General features: G+C 40.6%; 1 protein-coding gene across 1 annotated transcript in view; it reads right to left on the bottom strand.

Annotated features, from left to right (window-relative positions):
* fbxo11a (F-box protein 11a) overlaps positions 1-22,802 on the bottom strand; it is a 42,397-nt gene extending 19,595 nt beyond the window's left edge. The window contains 7 exon segments of the mRNA XM_034185570.1: positions 543-675; positions 756-839; positions 2,131-2,260; positions 13,774-13,918; positions 17,005-17,086; positions 17,614-17,738; positions 22,493-22,802. Coding sequence (XP_034041461.1) covers positions 543-675; positions 756-839; positions 2,131-2,260; positions 13,774-13,918; positions 17,005-17,086; positions 17,614-17,738; positions 22,493-22,586 — 793 coding nt within the window. The 5' untranslated portion in view covers positions 22,587-22,802.
* Positions 22,803-25,483: the final 2,681 nt, after the last annotated feature.

Genomic DNA, 25,483 nt, shown 5'->3' on the forward strand with positions numbered 1-25,483 from the left:
TACTTCTCACATGGCAAGTAAATGTGAACCTGAACTTGCCCGGCATAGCAAGTGAGCTCTGGAGCTAAGTGCAGAGGCCTGATGGTATGAACAGGTTGTCACCATTGGTACTGCACTGGTAATGAAAGTAGAACAAAAGATAAAGTGGCACTATAGCTGTTTTTTTTTCCCCCCCAAACATGTCACTCCACACTCAAATCCTCCTTCTCTGTGCTCACTCCATCTCACATGCAAAGACATACCTCCCCCCAAGCATAAACAGCATCTGTGTCCAAAACACAAAAACAAAGTTGTTGCCACATGGTGTGTGATTGGTTGTCTGCAAATATCTGAGATTTTCAACTTAAAACGCACTTGTGCTCAAGGGAAGGAGGAAAAAAAGATTTTCAGACATGAAGCCTTGCCAAAACTACAGAGAACCACTGCGGGGAGGGTAAAGAGCCACATGACGTTCCAGAGCTAGGGGTTACTGACCCCCAGCCTAGACTAACTAGGGCGTGTAACTGGGCTGTATCCACGCACACACACACACACACACTTACCAGCTCCAATCATTGTGATTGGAGACTCGATGTAGATCCATTCATCTGTGTAAATACCCGAGTGGACAAATATTAAGCCATCAAAGTGAGGTTCCTGGCCCCCACCAAGAGCATCTTCAATGGTGTCATAGTACTACAAAAACAAAGACACGAGAATGACTTTGGACCATTAAATTGAGCAGAAAAATGAAATACTGCCAAAAGTTCACTTACAAACATATTCTCTCTCCCTTTGTATCTTGCAGGATTACTGTAGAAGTGTTCTGCAAAGCCTGGCTTTACATGTGCTCCTTTATACTATAAAAAAAAAAAAAAGGCGGGGGATCAGCTTTACACCAGCAGAAACATTATGGGCAAGGTACACAGCGCACACGGCCAATACACTGGATCACCAGGAAATACAATTAAACATGCAGCCTGTGTACTGAATGTTAAGATTAGCCCTTCACGTAATGTTAGCAAAGCTCTACATTCTGATTTATGGATGCACAGAAGCAACTCCTGGCAACTTAAAAAAAAACAAAAACACAAACAATAAAAAGACAGTGAAAGAGAGCCAATTCATGTCACATCACAACCATCTTTATGTGTTTGAGCATTGACAAAGTTTTTGTTATTTTAGCTATCACAGCTTGAAACAAATCTCAGAGATGAGACGAAGGGTGGTGGTACATTGTCATCATAGTCATCACAGGTGTGACAGTGCGCCACAATATAGATTGTGCAATAGCATCAACACAGTGATAAGCCACCAATGGCACCAATGAAAAATAATGCTAAATATCCATTTATTTGGAAGTCAATCATTATTTCGGCACATCTGTTACCTGCATTGCAGCACTTAATCTGTGATGATCAGAGCAGGACGAGGAAGTTGTCTGTTTTCCCATATTCTTGTGAGTCAAAACGCCCATTAAATACTTTTCTTATTGGTACAACTCACTATAAAGTCATTTTTCACAACAAGGCATAGCAGTCTTATTATTAAAGTGTGATTGTTTTGTTTGAACCAGAGGACTTTTGCAATGACAGCCTGTTTAGGTTTCATGGATAATTAAACAGCCGAACCTTTTAAACATACAGATTTTAACTTTGAAGGAGCAGATCTGAAAATGGGAATAGTCTGTCACTCTTGTACAAATAAGAATTATTAATTACATAATAATAATTAATTACATCCAAATCCAGTAAACAGCATAAATTATAACCCATATATATATGTATATATGTATGTATGTTTTTTGTTGTTGTTGTGTCTTCTTTCCTGATCATATTTCAACAACATATAAAAGAGCTACGTTTGATTTCATATGCTACAAATGTGTTCACTTATGGCACAACATGGAAAATTTCCCTAAGTGGTAAATGTACTGCATAATTCATCAGGTTCATTAAACCCATCACCTTTCATAGTAACTGAAGATGGTTTTAGTAAATGTTGTGTCCTAACTACGAAACAGTAACAGAAACATTAGCTTGTGAATACAACATAAATGATCCTTTAACACACACACACACACAAAAAACAAACAAAAAACAAAAACATGAAATACAACATAAAACAGGAGCCACTCAGGAGGTTTCATACCAGTTGCTGAAAACTTTCCTTCCAAGGGTTTAGCTGTTCATATTCTTCTGGATTTATCTGGAAGAACTTCCCTGCCTCAGGGTGCATCATGGGCCTTGTGTATTCAAAAACTTCCATATACAGCCTCTTCCTGAAACACAAGGATGTAAATGGTTGAAGTCTATTCTTGTTCTGCATCACGGAATTCAATGTACAACCCCTGGCAAAAATTATGGAATCACCGGCCTCGGAGGATGTTCATTCAGTTGTTTAATTTTGTAGAAAAAAAGCAGATCACAGACATGACACAAAACTGAAGTCATTTTAAATGGCAACTTTCTGGCTTTAAGAAACACTATAAGAAATCAGTAACGGTTACTTTTTTAGACCAAGCAGAGGGGAAAAAAAATATGGAATCACTGAGGAAAAAATTATGGAATCATGAAAAACAAAAGAACGCTCCAACACATCACTAGTATTTTGTTGCACCACCTCTGGCTTTTGTAACAGCTTGCAGTCTCTGAGGCATGGACTTAATGAGTGACAAACAGTACTCTTCATCAATCTGGCTCCAACTTTCTCTGATTGCTGTTGCCAGATCAGCTTTGCAGGTTGGAGCCTTGTCATGGACCATTTTCCTCAACTTCCACCAAAGATTTTCAATTGGATTAAGATACGGACTATTTGCAGGCCATGACATTGACCCTATGTGTCTTTTTGCAAGGAATGTTTTCACAGTTTTTGCTCTATGGCAAGATGCATTATCATCTTGAAAAATGATATCATCCCCAAACATCCTTTCAATTGATGGGATAAGAAAAGTGTCCAAAATATCAACGTAAACTTGTGCATTTATTGATGATGTAATGACGGCCATCTCCCCAGTGCCTTTACCTGACATGCAGCCCCATATCATCAATGACTGTGAAAATTTACATGTTCTCTTCAGGCAATCATCTTTATAAATCTCATTGGAACGGCACCAAACAAAAGTTCCAGCATCATCACCTTGCCCAATGCAGATTCGAGATTCATCACTGAATATGACTTTCATCCAGTCATCCACAGTCCACGATTGCTTTTCCTTAGCCCATTGTAACCTTGTTTTTTTCTGTTTAGGTGTTAATGATGGCTTTCGTTTAGCTTTCTGTATGTAAATCCCATTTCCTTTAGGTGGTTTCTTACAGTTCGGTCACAGACGTTGACTCCAGTTTCCTCCCATTCGTTCCTCATTTGTTTTGTTGTGCATTTTCGATTTTTGAGACATATTGCTTTAAGTTTTCTGTCTTGACGCTTTGATGCCTTCCTTGGTCTACCAGTATGTTTGCCTTTAACAACCTTCCCATGTTTGTATTTGGTCCAGAGTTTAGACACAGCTGACTGTGAACAACCAACATCTTTTGCAACATTGCATGATGATTTACCCTCTTTTAAGAGTTTGATAATCCTCTCCTTTGTTTGACATCTCATGTTGGAGCCATGATTTATGTCAGTCCACTTGGTGCAACAGCTCTCCAGTGTGTGATCACTCCTTTTTAGATGCAGACTAACGAGCAGATCTGATTTGATGCAGGTGTTAGTTTTGGGGATGAAAATTTACAGGGTGATTCCATAATTTATTCCTCAGATTTGAGTGAGTCCATATTTTTTTCCCTCTGCTTGATCTAAAAAAGTAACCGTTACTGACTGCCACAATTATTTTTCCTGATTTCTTATAATGTTTCTTAAAGCCAGAAAGTTGCCATTTGAAATGACTTTAGTTTTGTGTCATGTCTGTGATCTGCTTTTTTTCTACAAAATTAAACAACTGAATGAACATCCTCCGAGGCCGGTGATTCCATAATTATTGCCAGGGGTTGTAGAATAGAACAAGAGAAACTAACATTTTGATAGCAAGTCCCTTCGGCTGCTCCCTTGTTTTCACTCGAGGTCACCAGGATATAGAGATGACATTACCGGTAGTTTAAATATATCCCAACATGCCTTAATCTAGCCACTACACCCTGTTATCGAGGTGGGTGCCATCACTGATACATTACACAGATTTACCGAATTTGATATATCTCACTGAGCGTGCTGATGAAATTTGTAACACCTGCTAAAAGCACAACCTGTTCATTCGACCTTACATCATCTAAACTGTTAAAGGATCTGTGGCCCACTTGTGGGCCTACTGTGTTGGAAATTATTAAGGTGTCATTAACCTCGGGATCTGTTCCTAAATGTTTCAAATCTGCAGTGATTAAGCCATTACTTTAGAAATCTAATCTTGACCCTAGTGTATTGAAAAATTATAGGCCGATATCAAATCTATCATTTTGTTCTAAAATTCTGGAAAAAGTGGTTTCACAGCAGCTCGTGGACCACCTTACTGAGAATAATCTTTTTGAGCCGTTGCAGTCTGCTTTTAGAAAATATAATTCTACATAGTACAGCAGATAACTGTAAGAATCATTCAAATCCGGTTACAAGCACCAAAATGTGACTGTGTATACCTTTTGGTATGTATTGTAGAAAAATAACTTTAGCCATTTGAATTTTCAACAGGGGGGCAAGTAGGGGTCAACTGAAGAATTGCACAGGGTCAAAATTAAAAAATGTTCCCATCATATTGAAAGTGATACCACATTATGTATCTGATGACAATGATTCCAAAAAAGGTATAGTTTGGACTATCTATAACTGAATGTTCTGGAGTTATGCGGTAAAAACAGCAAGAATGGTGACAAAGGTCAGTTTCAGTTTGTACGGGGGTCAAAAGTTAAAGTTGCTCCAGTTTTGGTAAAACATGGTGCAAATTATTGGTTGAAATAATAGAATTAACAAATGGAATAGTTCTGACTGTGTTGAATGTTTGGTCTCCAAAGAAAAGGTCAAATGTCCATTGGATTCTATGACATGTGACATATGTTACCCCATAACATGATAACTAAGCATGACACATGGTGCAAACTATTCCTTTTTTAAAATCCTACTAACTCAACCAATAATTTGCATCATGTTTTACCATAATTGGAGCAACTTTAACTTTTGACCCCTGTACAAACTGAAAGTGACCTGTCACCATGCTTGCTGTTTTTACCCCATAACTCCAGAACATTCAGTCACAGATATCCCTTTTTGGAATCTTTGTGATCAGACACATAATGTGGTATAGCTTTCAATATGACTGGAACATTTTTTTGACCCCTATGCAGTTCTTCAATTGACCCCTACTTGGCCCCCTATTGAAAATTCAAATGGCTAACGTTATTTTTCTAAAATATGTACCAAAAGGTATACACAGTCAAACTTTGGTGCTTGTAACCAGATTTGAAGGATTCCTCTGCAAATATTCTGTTATCTGCTGCACTAACAGAGACAGCTCTCACTAAAGTGATGAACAATCTTCTGCTTGCAATGGATTCAGACACCACTACACTTCTGATGCTGTTAGATCTCAGTGCTGCGTTTGATACGGTGGATCACTGCATTCTACTTGATAGGCTGGAAAATCATTTTGGGATTACTGGGAGTGCCCTTGCATGGTTGACATCATACCTGACCAGTTGTTCTCATTGTGTCTTGTACAACACTACCGCCAACCTTGGTGACATGAAGTATGGGGTTCCACATTCGTCCTTCTTAGGCCCCCTGCTTTTCTCCCTTTATATAGCACCCCATGGGCACATATTGCGGCGTTTTGGGATTACCTTTCATTGCTATGCTGGTGATACTCAGTTATACATGCCGATAAGTGCTGGTAATCTCATTCACATAAAGTCCTTAGAAGATTGCCTTGCATCAGTGAGAAGTTGGATGTCTAGAAACTTCCTACTTTTAAACTTGGACAAGACCGAAATAATGGTTCTTGGCCCACCAAGACACTGGCATCACTTTGACAAGCTAATGCTTAACCTAGGTTCATGTGTCATACATCACACTGACAAAGTGAGGAACCTTGTGATGATTTATGATCAAACGTTGTCCTATGTCCTACACATTAGAGATATTACAAGAACTGCTTTCTGCCACCTGCGAAATATAGCGAAGATTCGTCCCATCCTGTCTATGGCTGATGCTGACACCCTGATTCATGAGTTTGTCTCTTCTAGATTGGACTACTGCAATGTTCTATTTTCTGGTTTAACGCAGTCCAGCATTAGGGGTCTCCAACTGGTTCAGAATGCTGCTGCCAGACTACTGGCAGGAAGCAGAAAGCTTGACCACATTACACCACTTTTTGCATATCTACACTGGCATCCTGTCTCTGTGAGGTTGGATTTTAAGGTTCTGCGAGGTTGGATTTTAAGGTTCTGCTATTAACCTATAAAATTATTCATGAACTAGCACCATCCTACTCGGCTAATCAAATTAAACCCTTTGTACAAGCTCGGCCTCTGCGTTCTCAGGGTGCAGGACTACCTTGTGTCCCTGGGGTGTATAAAAAGTCTGTGGGCAGCAGAGCTTTCTCTTATCATGCACCGGTTTTGTGGAATGATCTCCCTATGGAGATAAAACAGACAATTCTGTAGAGATTTTTAAGTCCTGACTTAAGACTCATTTATTCTCCCTCTTGTATGGCTAGCATACTGGCATAGTATGGTACTATGCTACCTGTCCTTCTAAATTAATTTTATTAGCAACGGAACAGGTCTCGGCCTCAGCTTTATCTCTCGGCATCAGCTTTATCTAAATTCTGAGTCTGTTAGCGAAGCTTAGGCCTAGCAGCCGGTGATCACCTTAGTATTTTCTCTGCTTTCCTGTCGATTTACTTCTCATGAATTATACCTAAGGCCAACTGATTCTGCTGGTTTTCTCTCTGTCCGAGGTGTGGATACGCCACATAGGATTGCAGGATTGACGGCTGCAGACCACAGGGTGTTCTTCTTCTTTATTCATTTATTTGTAAAAGGACCATGTACAATAAAAAACATAAATGTTTCCATTTGATGCATTATACCAGAGTTAGCTTAAAGCTAACTTACATCTGCAGTCCCTTGGCAGGTCACAATTAAAACATAAATAATAAAGTTGGCACTGACCACGAGATGCCAAGCCTGAAGCTGATTCAGTACACTGCAGTCTGCGTTTGGAATTAACATTGCCACGGGAACAGCCCCACTGCCAGCAAGAGGAATGCTGGAGGACCCCTGCCTGTGACATAAATAGGCAGTACGGTAGCTTAGTGGTTAGCACTGTTGCTTCACAGCAAGAAAGTCAAGGGTTTGATTCCCACCTGTGGAGTTTGGGACAATGGGACTAACCTGGTTAAATAAATAAAATGCCTGTGTGGTCTTTTCATCAAATGCACCTTGCTTCTTGTGTTTTTTATGTTTTGATTTCCTATTTTCTGTTTCTTCACCTTTGTAACGCCTTGTAACTGTTGAATGAATGAAAACTGTTTATTTCGAACATTTGATACAACAACAATTACAAGATAGATCAGTAAAGACAACAACAAAAAAGTTCCTACTGTGTACCCAACATGTCCGAAAAGGGGTAGGGTGAAGCATCAGCTTATTTATCCCTACCCCTTCTTCCCCACAACCAGTAATACCCTTTGCCACATATACACATAGATTCCTACACACCTAAATCGATATCAATATATATATATATATATATATATATACATATACATACACACATCAACATACATACACATATACATATATACACATATATATACACAAACATAAATATACACCTTCACATACCTACTTACATACAAAATACTATATATTTACAAGCCGAAGGAAAAAACAAAAACACCCTAACCCTCATTACCCTTCCTCCTCCCTATACCCAGAAAAAAACATATTTTTGTACCGCTGTTTGAACTGGTTCATGCTTGGACATTGCTTGAGCCCCACTCCCAATCTGTTCCACATCCTCACCCCACAGACAGAAATACAGAAACCTTTTAATGTTGTTCGTGCCCACTGATGCTTTAAATTAAATTTCCCCCTCAGACTGTAATCCCCTGATCTGTTAAAAAACATATTTTTAATATTTGCTGGAAGTAAATTGTTTATTGCTTTATACACAATTTGTACTGTTTGAAAATGAACCAAGTCTGTGAATTTTAAGAATTTGGATTGTAAAAATAGTGGATTTGTATGATCTCTATAGCCAGTATTATGAATAATTCTTATAGCTCTTTTCTGCATTACTGATAGTGATTGTGTTGTACCTTTATAAGTATTACCCCATACCTCTGCACAGTACTGTAAATATGGTAAAACCAGTGAGCAGTAAAGAATGCGGAGTGAGTTGTGGTCCAGAATATGTTTCGCTTTGTTTAGAACTGAAATGCTTCTTGACAGTTTACTTTGTATATGTTTTATATGAGTCTTCCAGTTTATCTTATCATCTATTATCACCCCCAGAAACTTATTTTCATGTACCCTTTCAATATCTACCCCCTCGACTTGTAACTGAACCTGTATGTCTGTATTACAATAGCCAAATAACATGTATTTTGTTTTACTTAAGTTTAATGATAATTTGTTTCTGTCAAACCATATTTTCAATTTTCCCATTTCTATACTGATCCTCCTCAGTAACTCCTGCAAATCCCCCCCTGAACAAAAAATGCTTGTGTCATCTGCAAATAATACTAATTTAATATTTTGGAAACATTGACAATATCATTTATATAAATTAGAAACAGTTTTGGACCCAATACTGACCCCTGTGGGACGCCACAAGCATTGTCCAAGCATGATGATGTATATTCCCCCAACTTCACAAACTGTTTTCTGTTACTTAAGTAGCTTCTCACCCAGTGCAACACCAACCCCCTAATCCCATACTGTTCAAGTTTATTGATTAATATGTCATGATTAATTGTATCAAAAGCCTTTTTAAGGTCTATAAATATTCCAACTGAATGTAATTTGTGGTCTATGGCGTTTGTAATCTCCTCAACTGATTCTATTAATGCAAGTGATGTTGAACTATGTGCTCTGAATCCATATTGACTATCAGTAAGTAATTTATGTTTATTTATGAATTTGTCTAATCTATTATTGAATAACTTTTCTAATAATTTGGAAAATTGTGGAAGCAAAGAAACAGGTCTATAATTTGTGAAGTGGTGTCTATCCCCAGTCTTATACAGCGGCACAACCTTAGCTATTTTCATTTGATTGGGAAATTTACCGGTTTGAAATGATAAGTTACAGATGTATGTTAATGGTTCTACAATCCATTCAATGACCTGTTTTACCACCACCATATCAATTTCATTTAAATCGGTAGATGTTTTATATTTACAATTATTCACAATGTCTATAATTTCATTTCCATCCACTGCTGTGAGGAACATTGAACAGGGATTTCTTTCTATAAGATTATTATCCCAATCCTCAGATTGGGAATCGGGAATTTTTTCTGCCAAGCTTGGTCCAATATTTACAAAAAAATTATTAAAACCGTTGACTACCTCATCCTTATTTTCCTTCTTGACATTATTATCAATGAAATACTGAGGGTAACTCTGTTTTTTATTACCATTTTTGATAATGCTATTTAATATATCCCATATTCCTTTAATATTGTTTTTGTTATTATATAATATGTTACTATAATATTCCTTCCTACATACCCGTATAATATTAGTTAATCTATTTTTGTATTTCTTATATCTATTTTCTGCCTCTTTAGTCTTTAGTTTTATGAATTCTCTATACAGTGTATTTTTCTTATTACATGCATTTCGTAACCCTTTCGTCATCCATGGTCGAGCTTGGATTTTTTGTTTTCTGTAGTCTTGTTTAATTGGACAATTTTTATCATATAATGATGTAAATATTTGTAAAAAGTTTCATATGCACTATCAACATCACTTTCACTGTATACCTTTTCCCAGTTTTGCTCCTGTAAATCCTTCTTTAGTGTGTTCATGTTTTCCTCTGTCCGCACTCGCCTGTATTTTATTTTCTCCTCTGGCTGATTCCGCCGATGGTTTCTATTATAAACGATGAAAACTGGTAGATGATCACTAATGTCATTGATTAATAATCCACTCACAGTGTTATTCTCAATATCATTGCTGAATATATTATCAATTAAGGTAGCACTATGGGATGTAATTCTGCTTGGCCTGGTGATTTTTGGATATAAACTCATACTGTACATTATACTGATAAATTCATCTGTTATTTATGCTTATTTGGATTGAGCAGATCAATATTTAAGTCACCACAAATGAACACAGTTTTTTGATTAGTTTTTGAGAACATTTTTCCCATACAGTCAGTGAATGTTTCAATACTAGATCCTGGTGCTCTATATATACAGCTGACTAATACATTTTTGCTTTTTTCTTCACATATTTCAATAGTTATACATTCTAATAAGTTATCAATCACAGTTGTCATATTGTCTACTATTTTATAATCCATGTTCTTATCCACATACACAGCCACTCCTCCTCCACTCTTATTTTTTCTGTTTACACAATTAAATTCATATCCATCCAGTTCAAAATCCATTCCTTTATCTTCATTGATCCATGTTTCTGATATAGCAATTATGTTAAATATTTTTTTAAACTGACTTAAATATTCTTTAATGTTGTTAAAGTTTGCATATAGACTTCTGCTGTTGAAATGGATTATTGATAATTTGTTATCCCTTCTAATGAGCCGATTAAACTGTTCATCTGTATAATAGCAACAACTGTCATTGATATTTGAGAAGAAATTATTGTCCGGGTCTATATCGTGCTCCAAGTCCAGTACATTGTGGTCTGTGTATTTAAATGTTCTCAGTTCTACTTTTCCATGATCAGCAATCCTTTGAGTTATATCCTTCTTGTCTCCAGATGTAGATGAATAGGTAGTAGATGAATAGGTTCCTCTGGTCTGTGTCATGGTGTTGTGATGTGTTTGTGTCCTCATACCTTATTGGTCATATTTGTCCAGATCCTCGCTTTAAGAAACACTATTGTTCATATTTGTCCAGCTCCTCGATGTTCCTTATTGCCATGACTTTTGCTTGTTCTGGTGATCCGTTCAGTTTGATGAATATTTTACAGTTTGAAGTCCATGTGTGCTGGATTTTTCCCTGTTTCTTCAAGAAGCGTGCTTTCCTGGCGATGTCAGCATTCCGTTTGGTGAGATGTTCATTGATGAATACGTTTGTCCCTTTCAGTTTTCTTCCTTGTTTTAACAGTGCTGTTTTGTGTTTTCTGTTGATGAATCTCATGATGACGGTTCGTTTATCACCGTCATTTCTCCGGGGCAGAGGGTGGCACGCTTCAATGTTATTTAAATCCATTTCTATACCTTTAGATAGGAGGAAATCAGCAACCTGTTTTTCCACAGAGCTGACCTCCTGTTCACTGGGCTCCCCTCCGCTCTCATCTGTTACCGCCCGTGCGTAGGACCGTGGTTTGATGTGAAGACCTGTGATGATGACGTCGTTAATTCTGGTGTACTGCTCCAATTCAGCCACTCTATTTTCCAGCTGCACCAGATGCCGGTCTTTCTCGGCATTCTGGAGCCGTAATGCCTTCACCTCCTCCACCAGATCCATGATTGATTTCTGTTGCTGCTTCACAACAGAAATCTCCTCTGATAGAAAGTCCAGAGATTTTTTAATATCGTCACCTTCCTCCGCTGTCAGAACCTTCTTAGGCCCCATGGTCGGCTTATGAGCAGCTTGTCGATCGCCGATGTTAACAGCCTGCGTTGTTTGTCACCGGGATGGATCTGCACTGCGCTGGTGCCGCGCGGCCTCGGTGTTTCCGCGCTGATGGATCCGCGGTGGCTGCACGAGGCCTCGGGGAAGCGGCACTCGTGACGCGCGGCTCTAATGACGCAGCGCGCGGCCTCAGTGAATTCACCACGTTGGGCGGGCCTCGGACGTTGTTGCTGTCCAGTCGCGGGGCTAAGTTGCCGGTTGAGGTGGTATTCCCACTGTCCGGGTTGGCAAACACCGGCGTGGCAGATGGCAACCACAAACACCACCTCTGAAAACTCAGGTACAAACTTTTTTGCAGCTCGCTCTGACGACACGCAGCTCTCTGACGACACGCAGCTGTTAGAATGGCATAAGCAGTGGGTCACCCCTCTGAGTCTGTTCTGCTTGAGATTTCTTCCTCAATATCATCAGGAGGAGTTTTTCCTTACCACTGTCACCTGTGTGCTTGCTCTAGGGGTTGGTAAGGTTTGACCTTGCTTGTATGAAGGGCCTTGAGGCAGTTTTGTTGTGATATGGCACTATATAAAATGAATTAAATTGAAGTTGAACTGAAATTTGAATAAATTTTTCACGCTCATGAGTTTGGATTTATCTTGTGTGGGTGAGTGTGTGCGTTTCTTTGCCATTCACGGGCAGCGTCACCTAAATTCAGCTAAATCTGCAGAAAAATGACATGACTGGATAACCTTTCACTGGACTTTCTATGGCTGGAAAACAACTGATAGCCATGAAAAGTAAAAGCAGATTTTTAAAAAGTACAATACTGTTTGCATTTATTAATGGTTGACATAAATATAGTCCAAGGCATATTAGACTTGAAAATATTCATATATTCATCCTCTGGCCTGTCTCAAGAAAACTAGCTGTAAAAATTACAATTTCTATTAACAATAATAATTACTGGTATGTTTAGTTTATCCAGTAACTTACTGGCTTGGAAAATGGAGGGACTGTGTATGAAAAGGGCTGCAATTCTTAAATGGTTAATGCAATACTTTTGTTAAGCTCCTTGAATTAAAGCTAAAAGGCTACACTAAATAAATACAATAAATATTAATTAATTAATTAATTTAATAAAATAAAAAAATCTTGAAGGTTGCATTTTGACTGCACTGTGGTGGTGTACAGGCAAATTTCCAAAGACTGTGTCACTGTCAAAATACTTATCGACCTGACTGTACAAAGCATTTACTTAACTGGTAAACAATTTACAAGACACAAACACATCTGCACGAGAAGATAGTTGAGCCAGAATAAAAATCCTGCAGCAAACTCTCAAGTCCCAGTTTTCCCTGATTTCCATTTCTATTTGTACAAGTTTAAACATTCCAAAACCAAAAGACTTATCATTTAAACTACTTTGTTCTCTTGAAAATACCTAATCAAACCAGAGATTTGTAATGAAGGGTATAAAAATGATACCCCTTGTTTGCCATACTAGTTACTGGCTATAGTAAATCTTTTGAGACAAAAATACCAGAATTAACCAACTGGTCAACTTTTGTATATGTAATTGACAAATATGATGTATAAAAAAAACAAATAAAAGGTCCAATTTTCTCTGCTTGAAGCTACTGTACCAGAATTACTTTCCATCATGCACATATTCACATGGTACATGACCACTGTGTGAAGTTTCACAGGGATGCACCAAATGGTTTAGGAAATGCTTTTACAAGGGCTATATCATACAATTAATCAACTGAACACATAATTCAATTTCTCTACCCTGGGGGAAAAAAAAAAAAAAAACAGACCAGAATTATTTTCATTCATGCACACCTTCAAATGGTGTGCTACCATTGTGTGATGTTTCATTCTAAGGTTTTCTTGGAGGTGCGTCATGAAGGCTCTTAGACAGGTAATGCCTACGTGCACCCCAAATTTTTTGTTAGTAGAGGGAATACATATAAATGCTATCACTAAACCTCAAATTCTATTTAACTGCGTCATGACATCAACAAGTCTCACCAGAGGATGGGGTCATTGGCCAGCTCACTGAAGCGCTTACACACACATGCAGCACGGCACAAGTCCTGCTCCAGCAGGTAAGAGAAAATTTTCAGCACCACCTCATCTGGAAGCTTCTCCTGTAAATACTGCTCAGCTGGAGCTGCTGGAAGGACAACAACATAAAAATATATAAATATATTTTCAAAAATAAAATGGCATGTTTTTTTTTAAAGAGATAAAATACAATCCAAATGCAGCAATCATACCCGTGCACATTGCAGCAAGCAAAAGAAAATGTTCAAGCAAGCACGGGTTTCCCGAGAAATACTAAAAACATTTAAAATGGATACATTTAGTAATTACTGTATTAAAAAAAAAAACATGATCTGTGATTAATATGATGGATGTATTTATCTGGCACACGATACGAACACCGCCAACACAGCCAAAGTGACAAGTTTTAAATGATAAATCTGAAAAATTTAATAAGCATGGTTAAGAGTGAAAAAAAGATTCAAAACTTAATGTGAAGCTTATTTTGGATATGGCTATACATTATAGTTTGTGTAAGCTGTGGGTGTTGAGCGGTCTTTGTCCTTTCAGCATGCTTTCATTTCTAACAGAGCTTTGCTTTCACTGAGCATGCACATCATCATAACATTTATGGTACTACCAATACAGCTTTCAATTAACCAAGTTCCTGTGATTTGATTTGAAAATGCAGCTGCACCTATGACAGACAGCAATCATATAATGGTGCAACAATAAATGGGAATGAAAAGAACACACAATCATGTAAATATAAAAAAAACAAAACAAAAAACAAAAAAAAACAGCAAACAGTATTAACTGTCACACCCTAATCCATCTTCCTCTCCCGGCACAGCATCATGCCATCTACAGGTGATAAAGACTAGTGTTATGCAGGGCATCTGAACTGTTTATCTTTTACACAGTGAGATCACTGGGGCTCAAATCCCTTGAATTTCCTACAGCCTGTCATTTGGGGCACGTTGGGTCCTCTCCATATGAAGATTAATAGTCCAAAAATAAAACAAAATAAATAAAAATAAAAAAGGGGCAGAATAAATTTCTTTTCACTAAGGAAAACATTCATGGAATCAGATTGAAATTGGACATGCACATAAATGGGATATTTATTGGCAGTCTGAACAAGTCCTGAAATCATAAGCAAGACGGGTAACACCGGTAGCACCAGTTCCTCATCAGCACCGGTGTGCTGCCCACCGTCACCCACACTCCTGCCAGCGTGTTGCTGTACACCTCATTCTCCTCAACAACGCCCTGTCCTTTTTCGTGCTGTGTGACACACAAACACCATACATCATTGCTGTGTATCAAAATCACAAAGACTTAAAAGAATCAGAAGGCCTTTTGTTCGCATGCAATGATCTCCACATCTCTAAACACCCTTGTCCGGCGGCCTTGTGACACCTTAAGCTCTTCCCAGCCGCTTCTCAATCTCAAAGGCAGAGGACTCAAGAGACATGTATGCCACTGCCGAGATATATTAATGTCTCTACAGCTTCAACACTTTCACCACATACGAGTACAGATGCATTTCTGACTGAATGAGTCCAGGAAGTCGCTAAAAGCATGAATCTTAGTCTTGATCCACAACAATCTCAAACCCAGAAATTCTGATGCCTCAACTTCTGCAAAGGTCACAGCATCATCCACAAAGTCAAAGTCAGTAAACCTTTCCTCTTCAACAGAAGCAGCCAAATATCTGCAGCAATCCACCAATCAGGCCTGTATGGTAGAGTGGCCAGACAGAAGCCACCCCTTAGTAAAAAGGCACATGACAGCCTGCCTGGAGTTTGCCAAAAGGCACCTGAAGGACTCTCATACCATGAGAATCAAAATTTTTTGGTCTGATGAGACAAAGATTGAACTCTTTAGCATGAATGCCAGGCATCATGTTCAGAGGAAACCAGGCACCATCCCGACAGTGAAGCAAGGTGGTGGCAGCATCGTGCTGTGGGGATGTTTTTCAGTGGCAAGAGAGATTAGTCAGGATTGAGTGAAAGCTGAATGCAGCAATGTACAGAGACATCCTGGATGAAAATCCGCTCCAGAGCGCTCTTGACCTCAGACTGGGGTGACGGTTCATCTTTCAGCAGAACAATGACCATAAGCACACAGCCAAGATATCAAAGGAGTGCCTTCAGGACAACTCTGTGAATCTTCTTGAGTGGCCCAGCCAGATCCCAGACCTGAATCTGATCAAACATCTCTGGAGTGTTCTGAAATGGCTGTGCACTGACACTCCCCATCCAACCTGATGGAGTTTGAGAGGTGCTGCAAAGAGGAATTGACAAAACGCCAAAGATTGGTGCGCCAAGCTTGTGGCATCATATTCCAAAAGATGCGAGGCTGTAATTGCTACCAAAGGTGCATCAACAAAGTAATGGCAGTCCATGGGCCAACATGGGTATACATGCATACCCCCCCCCCCCCCCACAACTCTACAAAACTATATTTTTTTGAAGCCTTAGAGTGTCCCATTAATGAAATCAAATGTTAACATTGAAATTGTGGTCCCCACTACCTGTTTTCACACAACAAATAGATATACCCTATAATAGCCATGTTTTGTAAGGAAAAAACACCAAAATTCTCCACTGAGGTATAAAAGGTTATAGGTTATGCTAATATTGTGGTATTTCAGATAAAATAGCCCAATAGCAATGTTTAAAGTAATTTTAGTTTAAAACACTGTTAAAATGTTCAAGTATTTCAATATAATACCTCTTTTTATGAAACAAACAGAGGTACTCCATAACTGTCTGGTTCCTTGCATCATTGCACAATCCTAAAATTTTGCCCAGTTACAACTTGTCACCAACAGAATTCAACACACTATAACAGGATCTCTACAATTACACACATTCGAACTGCAGAATATATATTATTCTCAAAAAACATCCAATTCTGAGGATAATCAAAAACATATGTATGTAACAACAAAAGTGACACTGCAAAAACATACGAGCACTCACCACTACCTAAAACAAGCAGGTTGTTTGTTCCCCCTTTAATCAAAAGAATTTTAGTCAACACACTGCTGTTATTAAGTGAGGGTAAGAAAAAAATTATTGGTCTGAAACCCTAGTGGAATTAAAGTCTTGTAGAAATGCCATAATAAAATGTACTTTGTACAAAATACTCAAGTCACACAGCAAATAAGAACCTACATTGTCTATGACAAGCGTATTTTTTACTCACCTGGCAAATCTTGACATTTTCCTGTAACTCTAGGACGCTTAGGTCTGTGTCCAAAGTTTTCTGTGTTTGAAGTGGAAGCACCCTGTCAATAACAATAAAACAAAACAGTTAACACAATATTACTACAAGCATTAAAGTCATGACTAACCAAACAGTCAGACACTAAGAGTGGAAACTGGACAGACATTACACACAGTATTTCTTTCAAACTTTTTTTTTTTAACAGTGACCCTAACCCCCAACATCCGTGGGGGTCTTTGGTACATTAAGCAGTCTCATGAGTCCTTCAACCAAACAAACTGCCTCTTTGCAGCTTCCATCTTGTAAAACTGAACAAAAGACTTTTGCTACAGTGTAACCATTTGGTATTGCAGGAAAAAGCTAAATTTGTCATCCATCAGCAAAAAAGTTGGGTGTGTGTTCTTTATTAAAACACTGCAAAACTACAAACTTAACTTCCTCCCAGAGTTTAACTCAGATCGCTGCACATTACACCACAACTGACAAATTATTTGTGATTCTCCTTAATTAGAAGGGGAAAAAGCTATCTTCACCACAAAATCTTCTCAACTCTGTCAATCATTTTATATTTCAATATTTTTAAAGTACCTCCATATTTGTCTTTGTTGGACACACTGTTCTCTTGGGTAGAGACTTCCTTCTAAGTTGGTATGGACTATTTTGAGCTCCTGGACCAGATTCTTCTGCAACCATATCTGCAGGAATGTCCTCATCTGCAAAGCATAATGGACAAGAAAATATTGATCATTGAGAACAACACATCAATACAGTTGACAAAAAAAAAAAAGCATACATACCACACAAGCATGTACCAGTGCATTTCACATCATGTGCTTGATACAATTACTAATCAACTCAAGCTGAAATATTACTGAGTGAGCAACAGTTAAATTATCTTCTGAATAATAAGTAGCTAAGTGCCATCACTCAGCACTAAGGGTGTGTTCGACTCGTGTCCTGTGTGGCATAATGGTCTCTGCTGTGGTGCAGCTCTGTAGCATGTGCCTTTGTTAGCAGCAACAGAGGTTAACACATCATCGCCTTTCATTGAGAAAATCTAACTATTTAAATTATCACCTGAGTACTCCTCACAAATAACTAATCTTTCAACCATACAGTTATTGGTAATACACAATACAGTGCATAACTGCTAAGGCAGAACTGACCAAACAAAACCACAAAAAAAAGACAACAGAATGACACCCTGGTTAATTACCTGTTGTTGTATCCACCAAATTGATAATTACACGAGAGGAAGTAATCATTCTGTACACTAAATCAACTACAGTGTTAGCACTCTCGGAGCTACACTCAAAGTGTATTTCGAAGGTGCTTCACCATGGCATGAAGAGTTGATAGCTACCCAAATAGGAGATGCAAACGGACTGCTTGTTGCTCTGGTTGCAAGGATGACTCCCCAGCTACCACTACAAACAATGTCTGTGCAACAAAACCAGCTAGTTAATGCAACATCTCTGCCATTTCAAAGGGAAAAAAGCAATGCTGCAATATTGCTTGACTCAGGCATTTACTGCCAGAGGAGTGCACCAGTTTCCACAGTTATCTGCTAAAACGTAAGCTCAACAGTCAATCAAGTAAATACACAGGAAACAACAATCCTGTGACATGTGACCCTGTGAATGACATGTTTGACAAGAAGGTGGACACTTCACTCCCTACCAACTTCCCGATCGCATATTTGCATTGTACTGGGATGTTACACACGTTAAATCACCATATTTTAGATCACCTCTCTCATCACATCTTCAACTGCTTATATGGGATCGGGTCATGGGGGCAACAGCTCCAGTAAAGGACCCCAAACTTCCCCTTCCCAGGGCATATTTACCAGCTCTGTCTGGGGGATAACGAGGTGTTCCTAGGCCAGTGCAGAGACACAATCTCTCCACCTAGTCCTGGGTCTTCCCCGGGCTCTCCTCCCAGCTGGAGGTGCCTGAAACATCTCCCTAGCGAGGTGCGCAAGACGCATTCTTACCAGATGCCTGAACCACCTCAGCTGGCTCCTCTCAACGCAAAGGAGCAGCGGCTCTTCTCTGAGTGCCTCACAAATGACTGAGCTTCTCACCCTATCTCTGAGGGAGACACCAATCACTCTCCAGAGGAAACCCATTTCAGTCACTTGTACTTGCAATCTAGTTCTTTCGGTCATGGTCGAACCCTCATGACCAGAGGTGAGAGTAAGAATGTAGATTGACCAAAAGATCAAGAGCTTCACCTTTCAGCTCAACTCCCTTTCCATCACAATACTACAGTAAAGCAAATGCAACACCATCCCTGTTGAAGAGACATCTTATCCAAGACAATCCCTCCACACCTAGAGCCTTCAGCATTTCTGGACAGATCTCATCAACCCCCGGGGCTTTGCCACTGTGGAGTTGTTTAACTACCTCAGTGACCTCCACCAGGGACACTGATGATGATCCCTCATTAGCTTCCAGCTCTGCCTCTACTACAGAGGGCACTCCAATCTGATGCAAGTGTTCCTCAAAGTGCTCCTTCCAGAGACCGATCACCTCCTCAGTTGATGTCAACAAAGTCCCATCCTTATTGTATATAGCTGGGATGGTCCCACATTTTCCCCTCCTGGAGTGCCGCATGGTCCTCCAGAAGCACCTTGGTGCCAACCGAAGTCCTTCTCCATGGTTGCTCTGAACTCCTCCCACACCTGCTGTGTTGCCTCCCCATGCTTCATCTTGCAACTGCCTCCAGAGTCCTCATATTCAGGAAATACTTCTCCTTCAGTCAGATGACTTCCCTGACCACTGGTGTCCACCACAGTGTTCAAGGGTTACCGCCACTTGAGGCACCTAAGACTTTCAGTCCACAGATCACTGCTGCTGCTTCAGCAATGAAAGTTTTGAACACTGCCCGTTCTGGTTCAATGTCCCCAATCTCCACAGGGATGCTAGAAAAGCTCTGCCGAAAGCGTGAGTTAAGGATCTCTCGGACAGTGGGCTCCTCCAGATGTTCCCGGTTCACTCGCACCATCCATTTGGGTTCACCAGGTCTGCCCAAAGTCCTCTCCCATCCTCTGATCAAACTCACCACCAGATGGTGATCAGTTGACAGCTCTGCCCCTCTCTTCACCCAAGTGTCCAGAACGTGCAGCCTCAGATCAGATGATACGACCATAATATCGATCATCGACTTTCAGCCTAGGGTGCTCTGGTACCATGTACACTTATGATCACCCTTATGTCCAAACATGGTGGTGGTTATGGATAGTACATGACGAGCACAGAAGTCCAACAAACAACCGCTCTGGTTTAGATCAGGAACGTCATTCCTCCCAACCACGCACCCCAGGTGTCTCTGTCATTGCCGAGGTGTGCGTTTAAGTCTCCCAGCAAAACAATGGATTCCCCCACTGGAAATCCCACACAGGACTCCATCCAGGGATTCCAAGAAGGCTGAATATGCCGAAATGCTGTTCCATCCATACGCACTAGCAACAGTCATAGCTCCCCACCCTCCCCCCAAGGAGCAGGGAAGCAACACTCTTATCTACCAGAGTAAACTCCAAAGCAGCAGAGTATCTCCACACCCACTCGGTGCTTCACACCCTGGGCAACCCCAGAGAAGAATAAGGACCAATACCCATCAAGCAGGGGGGTTCCAGAGCAGAGGCTGTGCATGGAGAAGAAATGGGGCCAATCCCATCCAATATCAGTATCAGGTTCCGATACCAACGTAATTCATGGATCAGAAATTTTAGATCCAACCTGCGGATATTTCCAATCCAGGAGCCATGTCTGTGTGTTCTGTGCCGAAACGTCTCCAAAAGTGATTCTGTGTTGTTTGCTGTACTAGCTGGCTGCAAAATGGGGAATGGATTTCCTGAATGGAGGTGTGTCTCAATGAGACGGAGAGTACAAGACATGCCTCCGCTCAGGAAATCGCTTCCACAGTTGGCAGCCAGTTAACAGGTGAGCAATGAGTAGCGCTGTTGCTGACCAACTTTTCATCACGTCCGCTGTGTGGAAATATTTTACACTAGAAACGCCACAAAGCAAGACAGCAACGTGCAATGTTTACAAAGCCATGGTACCAAGAGGTGGAAGCTCCATCACAACCTACAATACAGCAAACTTAAACATTTGAAAAAGCAACATTAAAGAGCACAAGGACTTTTTAGCTGGTGGTATATAAATGAAAGGAGCCGACAGGACTCAATTCTGGAGTCATTCCAAAAACAAGGCAAACTTCTACCAGACAACGTGAAAGCTACAGGGATGACCGAGAAGTTGCTCATCTTCATTGTACTCCATGACCAACCGTTATCAGTTGTAGAAAACAAAGGATTTCACAGCCTGGTTGAACACTTGCAGCCAAGATATACAATGCCCTCCAAAATATTGGAACACTTGGTATTTCACACATTTTAATTTGTATATGCCATTTCAAATACAAAAAATAAAAAATTCTAAAATTATCTTCCTTAAAACTGAAACTGAAAGCAAACCTCTTCCACTTGATATAAATTAACTCAAAATATAAGCGCCAAAATGATGGGTAGCATAAGTAATGGCCACTTTTTGCCAGCGGACAGACGATTTGCCTTGCCAGTAATGACTGAACACATAAAGAGATGGACAAAGACTGCATGAAGCTCTATTATTAACAGAATAATACAGTTGTGCATTTTTGTGCTCTCTTTGTGGGAAAACAAGATTTAACTCTATGGCTTGTCATCCAGTACGATTAAATGCTACAGCCTATTACGCACCTACTTGATTCAATGAATCATGTTCATTAGTAATCGATCAGTGTCACACAAGCTGACTGAGTCTTTAAACAGGGTTTTGGCTAAGGCAGCTGATTACAGAGCATTCCTAAACGATGGTTACTGTGCCAACAAATGGAGCTAATATTTGCCCAAACTGAATTGTCATGAAATACAACTAAGACGACATATAGTATAACTAACGCCTAATTCTGCTGTAGGAACTACAGGTATTTGTGCTTCAGCGTTTCAAAGGTTTTGAGGACTGTGCGTATTTTTAAACGTCAGGGCGCAGATAGCCAAACATGCTAATAAGAACAGTTAGCCCTCTTTAGCTAAGGCTAACTGGCCAAACCTCTGCGCAGCTAATGCCGTTGCTCCGTGTTCTGCAGCCCCGTCTATCGCTCATAATTCCCTCCGCTAACCTAACGCCAGACGAGAAAAAACTACATTCAGCAGCACTGCGGATTCAATAAAGCAAGAAAAAGGCCGACACGAGCAAAAAAATCAAGACAAAACAAAGCGCGGCCTGGCTAGTTTCAAACACAGAAGCCTCGGTGTTTCCTGGCCGCACGGCCGTGATACTCAGACTGCCGTGAGAGCTAACCAGTGGGTTACACACACACGTCATTCTGCTATACATAACCAACATTAACTGGCAAAACCATACAGCCACAGGCCACACCGTTCAGGCAGACAGCTGTTCTGTTGGACAAAGTTTACCTCTTTCCTGGTGGTTCCTCTCCGGCTGCACCGGGCGCGGCCTCGACACTCGCCTTGGTCTTCTGCTAACGTTACTTGCTCTGACGGAGTTCATTTGGGGTGTTAATTTGGAAGAAACCGTCGAAGCCGTCACAGCAGAAGAGGCGACGTTAAGTGCATCGTCTATATCGTTTTCGTCAGCGTCCCGTCATGTGCCATGTTCCGCGGAGAAAGAAAATCAAAACAGAGTTTGGCTGTGTGTTATTATTCCCGTTCTCCTGCACTTCTACTGCGTCTGGCTCCGGTCTACCGTAGCAGGAGGAGCCATAACACACAGTCAGTCAGGCCTCCTCACAGGAGGGAGGAGGAAAACCTGAGCGCAGGCACAACGTAAGTAATAATAACAATAAATTAGTTTGTATTTAATTTACATACCCTTTCTGGGCAGTGAATCTGCTGTACTGTCTTGTAGAGGTGGGCGATACCAGGAATTTTGGTATTGATCCGATACCAAGTAAATACAGGCCCAGTATCGCCGATATCGATACCGATACCTTTTCATATTTAAGCTTCATAGATCCAAAGGATCCAAAAGACCTACAATAGAATTTCACCAAACATTGTATGTGACAACAAAATACTTTATTATCACAATCAACATTTTTGTTTAAAAAAATATCGCTCAACACAACTTAAAACAAAATCTCCTGAGGTAGAGGGCCGGTTGTGTGACACAGCTTAGCGCTGCTCTGACAGACAGAGAGTAGACTTTGATGAATCTGCATGCACAGCAGCCAGTGCGTGCGGGAGAGAAGAAAAGCTTGAGTATCGATCTTTTTACACGATATTAGGATCGATCCGCCCGCCTCAACTGTCTTGTCAGTTTTTGCTACTGTGGTTCAACACTTTCCAGAACTATAGGCTTTAACAGGCATTAGAATATCTTGCAAAATAATAATATTGTTGTGAGCTGGGGTGTTTGGCTGGCTTTGTTTTTGTTTTCTGTTTCTCCCACCGGGTGGTATGCGTTCAGGACTGAGTGGCTGACATGGGGCTGAGTTTGAGGACCTCACCCTGATCACCTGTGGCTTGTTATCACATGTAGTTCATCAGGACTCACATCTGTGGTGCATCTGTCTTGATCAGGGCATGTTGCATTTAAACCTGGAATACACAGTGTGTATTTGCCAGAGACTCGACTTTGTGACCAGACGTGTGAGATCGACGTTGGGAGAACAATCTCACCACTACAGACGCAGAGACCGCTCCAGGTTTGACGCCACGGTCTGTGAAAGAGGATTGGGTGAGGTCTCACGCTCTTCAGCACACTTCCTGAGGTATTTTGGTTTTTGTGACTTTCATGAAGTAAAGTCAGTAAATTTGGTGTCCCTCACACCTTGTTATATTGAGTTGTTATGCAATGCTAATCGTCTAAATCAGCTTCTACTGCAGTGGAGTTTTGAACTGAGTTGTTCCGTGCCTGCGGGGAGAGAAGCTGATTTTACATTTAGGCCAGGAAGTGTTTTGCTGATTGTGTGCACCTTTGAGCTGTCTCTGTGTGGAGAGTGTTGGACTCACCTTACGGTTTCTTCTTTCACAGACTCCGTTTGTCACGGCCACCTGGGGGGTGTCGGCGGGGTCCTTGGGTCCAGAATTGCTGTGGCTCCGATCCTTTTGCACTGCTGGGAGCGCGCCGTTTTTCCACCTCGCCAGACTGTTGACTTTTGGGTTATTATCACTTAATACACTATGTTAATTAAAACTTGTTTTCCTTTGAACCGTGCTCTGCTTCTTTTATGCTGGGTCCTGTCAAACGCTGGGTCGGTTCTCCGCCCACGTCCGACACATAACAAAGATAAGATTGTCATATCAGAGATCCGAAATTTGTCTTACATATTCAGTAGCTCCGTTACAACACAAATAAGACACAGATATTTCACAAACAATTCACACAACAAAAATTTACTCGCATTGTGGCCTTGATAATGTTATAGATTAAGCTCCTTATTTAGTGTAAGTATCGACTGATGCACAAAAGAATGTTTCAGTCTGACCTTATTAAACCGTGGAACACTGTATCGGCATCCAGATGGAAGAAGGACATACGAGGTCTGTTAGAAAACTATCCGACCTTTTTATTTTTTTAAAAAACTATATGGATTTGAATCATGTGCACTTGCATCAGCCAAGCTTGAACCTTCGTGCGCATGCGTGAGTTTTTTTCACGCCTGTCGGTTACGTCATTCGCTTGTGAGCACGCTTTGAGTGAGCAGTGGTCCACACCCCTCGTCGGATTTTTATTGTGAGGAAAATGTCTAAACGATTTGGAGCTTTGCTGCATCAAATTTTTCCAGAAAGTGTGAGACAGCCAGGTGGAAACCATTCGGAAGATTCAGACGGCTTTCAGGGACGATTCTATGGGGATCACACAGATTAAGGAGTGTTACAACCGGTTTAAAGACGGTGTACAGTGGAGGGCGCGCCGAGCAGCGATCAACAGGCTGAAACGACCAGATCATTTCTAAACTGAACGCTGTGTTGATCCGGGACGTCGTCTGACTACTACAGAAATGGCAGAAGAGGTGGACATACCACTTTTTCAGCACATTCCACTGTTGCAGGAGTTTTTGTCATGAAAAGACGTGCAGAGGAATTCGCGTGTCGGGACGGAGCCACTCATGGCGTGGGACAAAAAGCAACACCGTGATGAAGCCTCACAGGACATGTTGTGGCATGTCCAGCTCGTCCACAATTTCTCGGATAGTCACTCGACTGAAAAGCCACCGAAAGCCGTCTGAATCTTCCGAATGGTGCAAGAGCTGGGCATGTTACGTGTCCTGTGAGACCAACACGGAGGTGCTTTTGTCCCGCGCCATTAGCAGCTCTGTGGCGAATTCCTCTGCACATCTTTTCATGACAAAAACTCCTGTAACAGTGGAATGTGCCGAAAAAGTGGTATGTCCACCTCTTCTGCCATTTCTGTAGTAGTCAGACGACGTCCCGGATCAACAC

The sequence above is a fragment of the Thalassophryne amazonica genome, chromosome 13 (assembly GCF_902500255.1).
Source record: "Thalassophryne amazonica chromosome 13, fThaAma1.1, whole genome shotgun sequence".
NCBI classification, from domain to species: Eukaryota; Metazoa; Chordata; class Actinopteri; order Batrachoidiformes; family Batrachoididae; genus Thalassophryne; species Thalassophryne amazonica.